Source organism: Coenobita brevimanus, chromosome 86, assembly GCF_032717465.1.
Source record: "Coenobita brevimanus isolate Jiangsu-jjx chromosome 86, ASM3271746v2, whole genome shotgun sequence".
NCBI classification, from domain to species: Eukaryota; Metazoa; Arthropoda; class Malacostraca; order Decapoda; family Coenobitidae; genus Coenobita; species Coenobita brevimanus.
This window is the reverse complement of record NC_137039.1, coordinates 7,857,802-7,866,300: the sequence shown is the minus strand read 5'-3', so window position 1 is coordinate 7,866,300 and position 8,499 is coordinate 7,857,802. Positions and strand designations below refer to the sequence as shown.

Here is an 8,499-nt window from a genome sequence, read left to right as displayed (position 1 = left end):
CTTGTTTCCGCCCCACCTTGACCATGTGACGCCGATTCACCTTGATGGTACCACAGAGTCCCATGTCATGCATGTGTACATAACGAGCGAGAAGAGGGCTAGTGTACCAGTTATCCAGGTAGAGGACATGACCATGATGAAGGTACTCTTCAATCATTGTCTTTACCAATGCTCCAGACAGTCCAATACTCTGATATTCTATTATGTCTGTCTGTGCACCGGTGTACAAGACTATGTCTTGCACATAACCAGTCCTACAATCACACATAACAAAGATCTTGAACCCAAAACGGTGCCTTTTGCTGGGTATATACTGGCAAAAAGAAATATTGTCTCTCCACAACATGAGACTCTCGTCTATGACAAGGTCTTTATAGGGATAAAATGAGGAATGGAATGTTTGCCGTAGGTGAGCAAAAACCAACCTAATTCGCCTCATCTTATCAGTGTCATTTGCATTGGCAAAATCATCAGCATCGTAAAAGTGGAGGCGGCTTAGAATTTGCTGATACCGATTACGGCTCATGATCTTGCCAAATACAGGTGTCTGCATGATAGGGTCCATTGTCCAGTATGCCGGAATTCTGTTTTTACATAAAATACCCATAAAAAGTACCAAGGCAAAAAATACAAACATCTCTGCCAGGGAGACGGTAATCGTAAATGATCAAATGCCGGCTCCTTGTGCCCAGTCGTTCACTCTCACGGCGCTGGCTGCTAGCAAAACGGTTGGTTTGTTCCACAATCTGCTCCACAAAACCCTAACCGAAGAACAGGTGGAAAAAATCCAGCCTGGTGGAGCAACGGTGAATCCCAGGAGCCGTGCAGCAGCGCGCCCCTTCTCAGTGAAGGGGTGAATGATGGGAGAGAAATCACTGCCATCTTCCCAATTCCAACTCACATTAGCCTCGCCCCCATCATCACCTTCGTCAGGGTGGGGAGGAGATGCTGGTGGGGGAGGTTGGGGAGGAGGAGTGCAGAGGGCTTCCCCACTCACACTCCTCTTCCCTCAGCCTTTGCCCTTCCCCTTTCCCTTACCCGTACGGCCTTGGGGAACATCAGGGGGCTGTGGAGAGTAAGTCCAGGAATATTGGGGAGCATAAGATGTGCCAGGGAGTGGCTGCATCTCATCTCCCCGCTCCATCACCACACCACGTGATTCACCACGCACCCTCACTGCCCAACATGATACGCTCCACTGCCTCGCACCACCACATGAGTGTGATGACTCACTCCCGCCACTGTCACTTTCAGTGACCGCCCCTACACTTTCAATTTCACTCCCCACTTCCTCCACGCCACTTCTGCCCTCCCCAAATAAAACACTAGGCCCATACCTCATAGAACGGCGTGCTGTGCGCTCGGGGCTGCGATGAGTGATGATCTCGTGGCCGTACCACGTGGCAGCACGTACCACGGCTCCGTCCTCGTCCTCGGTTTCGGCCTCCACATCACGTAGGGGCTGCAGAGAGGTGATTGCATGATGTTTTGTTGCAGGCTGGCCCACTTTTATGGCACGATAAGTGTCGTAGCGCTGCTTCCTCGGGGACAGGACCTCCTCATCACTGCTGCCACTTGCCTCTTCCTCTGGTTGTACATAATCCTTGTCTGCCATCTCATCAAGGGGTGAATCACTGTTGCCTGTGAAGGCGTCCAGGGCTGCTTGAATTTGCTCCTCCGAGAGACTTCTGTGCGCCATGTCTGACCTGGGTCACTGCTAACAGGTGAGTGACCGAGCCGAGGTTGAGCGCGGGTCTCGCGGGGTCGCCGAGTGTCCCCGCCCGGTGGCAGGTAAGGGAAGGTCTCCCGACCCTGCGTACCCAAAATCAAGCATGAGATTTGAAAATTGTGCAAATTATGAACCTTGCAATAGACGAGTTTCTGGTCAAAATTTTTTTGAAGTTAGATACTTCTATGAGTAAAAGATACACAGAAAATAACTATGTCAACTATTATTTCCAAAAGAAATGTGTAGAAACATGAAAAAATAATAGATAAAGTAGCCGAAAAATCACGTGCCTCTGAAACGGCCTGTGATTGGCCGTGATGTCACTACTCACACTGAGGCAGCATAGTCTGCTTTGTTTACGTTTAGCCAGCATACACTGTGTTTATTTCTGACCTCTAAGAATGTCCAATGACAGAGGAATAATTGCTAATGTTTCGTTCCAATGTGTAAGTGCACTGACAAAATCACAGTAGGGAAATTATTCCTCCGTATACTAGCCAATAACAATAAACGAAAACAGTGGTGGCTGGCTGCTCGTCGGAAGTTCCCAGTGCTGGAATGCAGTCTTTACTGTTGTGAAAATATTATATTCTTCACCATATAAGTTCATGCATACCTAATTATCTAAAATTCAGTAAAAAAAAAAAACTACGCTTAATTTAACTATTAATAGAATATTATGAGTCAGAGCGAAAATGTTCTAAGGTTAGCGGGTATTTCTACTTTAGATCACCAACATGTCAATTCAGTGTTGATTTGGTAAATGACCGCCGATTCGGTATTTCATCACACTCCCCTGAAGTATTGTACTGTAGTTCAGGGTCACTGAAACTGTTTTTTTCAAAAACTAATAATGAAGTTATCAATTATAAATATGAGCATAATACTATTATAAACTTATACAACTGATGCTGTACGGCATACATTTAACACTTTCCACCTCATGAGGTACGAGCACCGCTCGGGTATGGTGTAGCTGTAAGCTACATCTGGTCGATTTCACCACAATTTACTTACCTAACAGGTACCATCCATTTACACCATGAAAAGTATTCCTTCACAACATACCTGAAGGGGATAATGCATATCTACGGTGGCCATGCAGGTACAACTATCATATCTTACTGGTAAAGTATTGTGTGATGGATTGGAGGGTCGTCTACAGTGTGAATGCTGACGTCATCGCCAACATGGCGGCTCCTTCCCTCCAGCCGCAAAGAATTAACCCGCGCCGTCCCGGCGACGTGAATTAACGCGGCAACATTGCAAGGTCCCTAATTTGCACAATTTTCAATTTTCGCGAGTGATTTCGCGAGTGATTTTTGGCACGTATACACGGGACACCTTCCTCTATTCCTCTACAAGATGCCAAGCAGGAACAATGCCTTACACCACATAACCTCTCCCCCCCCCCCACATGCCATTGTCTCAGCAATTCACCTGTTACCAGTGACCTGGCCAATAAAGACATTCAGGGCCAGAGTGATTCCCCAATCGATGACAATGTGGAGGACAATGCTTACACAGCATTAGAGGAAGAAAGAGTCAGAAATGATGATCAGGTAATGTGGGAAAAAAAAGGTCATGAATGGTGATGAGTTAGTGAGTGAAACAATGCTTATAATGCCTATATTACTGTTTGAAAACCAATATACTCTTGTACTACATATAAATTCGTACCAAGTAAGTAAATAAATACTGTTTATGAGTGGATAAAATAGTTACCCTCCCATAGAACTCGTTTTCTTTGGTGCCAGCCTGTTAGAAAACCCAGTCAGGTAAGGAAGGACTTGTACCTAAATTGGGTATTTTAAACCTCAGGTGAGCGATTTCTCTATGAATTTTCGATGTTTCTCACCAAAAGCGGATGTTTGAGCCAAAAAAAAAAAAAGGTCCAAAAACGTCGGGATGGGGCGGGTTAAAGTTATCACGTCTTGTTCAGTGCAAATAATAAATTAAATTAAAAGATACATTTACCGTAAGTTTTTAAGAACATGGCAGAGTGCACTGGCCATGTTTACCCAGAACCGGCAACACGTCTATTGCGCGACGTACCAGTACGTCGACGGGACTGGCTGTTACAAAACGTTGTCACGTACCCATACGTCGACAGGACGCCTCGGGTTAAGAATTTTTTCTGAACAGTTTTCTAGTCACCACAAATTCAAATTTTTTCACTCCTGAAATGATACTGGAGAGAACTTAAAACTTTATACCCCATTCATCAAACTTGTTTTTCTTCACTCCTTAATGAATTAAACAGTGTTAGATGACATCAACCGAGTCAACCGTTTACCACATTAAGCACACTAGAAACTCTTCCCTACACAAGGACGTAATAGGTGTCTGATGAGACTGCTTCTCTGATAAAACTGTTTACCACACTCATCACACTTGAAATTCTTCACTCCTGAATGAATTAAAGTGTGCTGAGTGAGATTACTTCATTGCAAATTGTTTACCACATTCATCACACTTGAAATTCTTCACTCCTGAATGAATTAAAGTGTGCTGAGTGAGATTACTTCATTGCAAATTGTTTACCACATTCATCACACTTGAAATTCTTCACTCCTGAATGAATTAATAGGTGCTGAGTGAGATGACCCTTCTCTGTAAATTGTTTACCACATTCATCACACTTGAAATTCTTCACTCCTGAATGAATTAATAGGTGCTGAGTGAGACTATTCTTCTGTGCAAATAGTTTACCACATTCGTCACACTTGAAATTCTCCACTTCCTGAATGAATTAACAGGTGTTTACTGAGAGTACCTTTCTGTGTAAATTGTTTACCACATTCATCACACTTGAAATTCTTCACTCCTGAATGAATTAATAGGTGTTTGGTGAGATGATACTTCTGTGCAAATTGTTTACCACATTCATCACACCTGAAATTCTTCACTCCTGAATGAATTATTAGGTGTTTGGTGAGATGACCCTTCTCTGTAAATTGTTTACCACATTCATCACACTTGAAATTCTTCACTCCTGAATGAAGTAATAGGTGCTGAGTGAGATGACCCTTTCGTGTAAATTGTTTACCACATTCATCACACTTGAAATTCTTCACTCCTGAATGAATTAATAGGTGTTTGGTGAGACTACCCTTCTCTGTAAATTGTTTACCACATTCATCACACTTGAAATTCTTCACTCCTGAATGAATTAATAGGTGTTTTATGAGATGATACTTCTGTGCAAATTGTTTACCACATTCATCACACTTGAAATTCTTCACTCCTGAATGAATTAATAGGTGTTTGGTGAGATTATGCTTCATTGCAAATTGTTTACCACATTCATCACACTTGAAATTCTTCACTCCTGAATGAATTAGTAGGTGTTTGGTGAGACTACCCTTCTCTGTAAATTGTTTACCACATTCATCACACTTGAAATTCTTCACTCCTGAATGAATTAATAGGTGTTTGGTGAGACTACCCTTCTCTGTAAATTGTTTACCACATTCATCACACTTGAAATTCTTCACTCCTGAATGAATTAAAAGGTGTTGAGTGAGATCATGCTTGTGTGTAAATTGTTTACCACATTCATCACACTTGAAATTCTTCACTCCTGAATGAATTAATAGGTGTTTGGTGAGACTATTCGTCTGTGTAAATTGTTTACCACATTCATCACACTTGAAATTCTTCACTCCTGAATGAATTAATAGGTGTTTGGTGAGACTACCCTTCTCTGTAAATTGTTTACCACATTCATCACACTTGAAATTCTTCACTCCTGAATGAATTAATAGGTGTTTGGTGAGACTATTCGACTGTGTAAATTGTTTACCACATTCATCACACTTGAAATTTTTCACTCCTGAATGAATTAATAGGTGTTTGGTGAGACTACCCTTCTCTGTAAATTGTTTACCACATTCATCACACTTGAAATTCTTCACTCCTGAATGAATTAATAGGTGTCTGGTGAGACTACCCTTCTCTGTAAATTGTTTACCACATTCATCACACTTGAAATTCTTCACTCCTGAATGAATTAATAGGTGTTTGGTGAGATTATACTTCTGTGTAAATTGTTTACCACATTCATCACACTTGAAATTGTTCACTCCTGAATGAATTAATAGGTGTTTGGTGAGGCTATTCTTCCGTGTATATCGTTTATCACATTCATCACACTTGAAATTCTTCGTTCCTGAATGAATTAATAGGTGCTGAGTGAGATCACTCTTCTGAGAAAACAGTTTACCACATTCATCACACTTGAAATTCTTCACTCCTGAATGAATAACTGCATGTTGGGTAAGACTGTTCTTAAAAGGAAATGCTTTACCACACTCTAAACATCTGAACTGCTCAACTTCAGCTAAGGACACTGTGTTCAGGACAGTCTCATTGTCACTGAGGAATATTTTGTCACCCACCTCACACTCTGACTGTTCTTCCTTTACCACCTCCAATATTTTGTCACCCACCTCACACTCTGACTCTACATCTGGTTCTTCCTTTACCACCTCCAATATTTTGTCACCCACCTCACACTCTGACTGTACATCTGGTTCTTCCTTTACCACCTCCAATATTTTGTAACTCACCTCATATTCTAACTTTACATTTGGTTCTTCCTTTACCACCTCCATTATATCATTCCTTCCACCTCTCTCAACTTCCACTATACTTCAGTTACTCTACCTTGGTGTTAATCTTACTGTCTACCACCAACAGGATGACTTACCCTCATTGTACCCATGCTCAGTCATCAGATGCTTCCATTACAATGAACAGTGTCAAAAATTCATCACTATTACTGGATAATAATAGTACATATATAAAATGGATAAAATTTCAACACATAAAAAATGGATAAAATTTCAACACAGACTATTATTCCTTCAACCCTTTGGCCACGACCTATCATTTCTCAGTCATTCCCCTGGTTGTGGCCTAAGTCCCTAAAAAATTGTGCTAATTATATTGTTACTTTTCCAATGGGAAATGACTGTGAAGTTCTAATTTTTTGTGTGTGATAATGGTAAAAAAATGCACATTTCTCTACGAAAAAACTTTAAGGCTATAAGAAAAAAATGTGAAAATTAATTTTTGCAATTGTGTGCTTTTGCAATAATGAGGGAATTATTTATGACAAGCAAGGTTTTCACTTGTATATCTACACTTGACACATGTACAGTACACTGTCTGCTGGCACATACAGAGAAATCAAAACTAACCATATTTGTACAAGAACATTGTAATTTTCTGAGAAAAAAATGAAAAAATAATTAATTTGTGCTATTCTCTAATTTTGCTATAATGACAAGATATTTACTTCAAACAAGGTTTTTCACTTGTATATATACACTAGACACATGTATACTGTTTGTTGGCACATAAAAGAAATCAAAACCTACTGTATTTAGAGAAAAACAACAGACGTGTAGATGGAAATGTGTTTGTTTCGGCTGTGGACTGTGGTTGCCTGACTTGCCACAAAGAATAATTGGTAGGGCGACCACAGTCACCTAACACGGCCAAAGGATTAAATATTGCTAACACGTGAATGTTTCTGAACGGTAACTTTAAACATACAGGCCATCACTGCTGAGTCAAGCTGTCAATTCAGGCATATTACCACCATCTTCCTTACTTCAAATGCTGTTACCCATTGTCTCTGCTGTAAAAGATACTGCAAAGGATACCACACCAGGTATATAATCCAAATCAGCTTTGTGGGAAAAAAAAATAATAATCTTCCACAGGCCACTACATGGATAATAACCCATAATTTGTTGGCTGAGGTACCTCTTGTTGGATGTGCTAACACAACATAAGATGTGCCCTCAGTCCTGTTTTGTACTTATCATCCATTACTCAGGCAGTGACGACAGTGTTTATGACTGTTTTACTGCTCTGACTCCAGCTGTGAACCTGGAACAACAGCCGCCATTAGACCAGCATTTCCATGAAGTTAATTACATGGTCCAGTGAACCCTAATTTTGCATGGAGCTCATTTATACTGACAAAAAAGAAAAAAAAATGTTCAGGTTCATTTTAATGGTTATTCAATTTGCAAAGCAATAAAGACATATAGAAATGTATATTAAAACAGCTAATGAAAAAATACTGTGTCTTTGTCTTACTAGGGGCTTGTTTGCAAATCTGTGTACAACATGAACTTTTATTTTTAAAAAAATATATAATTTAACATTTAATATCACTTTACTGTTTCCTTCATGACCAATACATCTTTAACTCTTAAAATGTGTAATCATCAAGTAACTGCTATATTACTTTTGGAATGCATTCTGAACTTCCTACCACCTCATTATTGTGCATCAGAGACATGGATAGCATCAACTGTGGCACAGTTTGACAGTAAGCCACACTATACAGGAATCACTCCTGTATTGAAGATAACAAAAACTTTAAAGAGCCAAAAGAGGAATCTTTGGGAATATTTATAATTCAATTTTCCCCAATACCAAAACAAGGGGATTCTTAAGCTTTTTTTTTCTGTGCAGATTTCGCTTACACAATGCATGGTACAACCTAGGAATACATTATAGCCATGCAAAACAATGGTTTACAGTACAACACTTTATAAAGGCAGAGGCAGAAACATAAACATGAAGATTTGAGTCTTGGCACAGTCATTACCTTTTATCAGGGGTCAACATCAGCTCCTCAGATGAACTGACTGCAAGCTGCCTTGTGCATGTCCAGTTGCCCTCTCACCACACACCTGAATCACGGATCACTTCATTACATACACAACGGTAGACTATCTAGTGGGCAA

General features: G+C 40.4%; 1 protein-coding gene across 1 annotated transcript; it reads right to left on the bottom strand.

Annotated features, from left to right (window-relative positions):
• Window positions 1–1,717: 1,717 nt before the first annotated feature.
• On the bottom strand, window positions 1,718–6,465 carry LOC145410563 (uncharacterized). Its single transcript, XM_080280681.1, has 3 exons — window positions 6,441–6,465; window positions 4,695–5,900; window positions 1,718–1,812 (listed from the first exon to the last, which is right to left on the bottom strand). Exons 1-3 carry the CDS (start codon window positions 6,463–6,465, stop codon window positions 1,718–1,720), a joined length of 1,326 nt encoding a protein of 441 aa, XP_080136807.1.
• Between the last annotated feature and the right edge of the window lie 2,034 nt (window positions 6,466–8,499).

What these genes read in the sequence shown, in the direction of transcription:
- LOC145410563 (XM_080280681.1), bottom strand. Translation starts at nt 6,465, where the DNA reads ATGACTGAGCATGGGTACAATGAGG. An exon ending in TGAGCATGGGTACAATGAGG is followed by an intron (nt 5,901 to 6,440) that starts GTAAGTCATCCT and finishes TAATTCATTCAG; the next exon opens with GAACGAAGAATTTCAAGTGT. An exon ending in TTTCAAGTGTGATGAATGTG is followed by an intron (nt 1,813 to 4,694) that starts GTAAACAATTTA and finishes TTGGGTACGCAG; the next exon opens with GGTCGGGAGACCTTCCCTTA.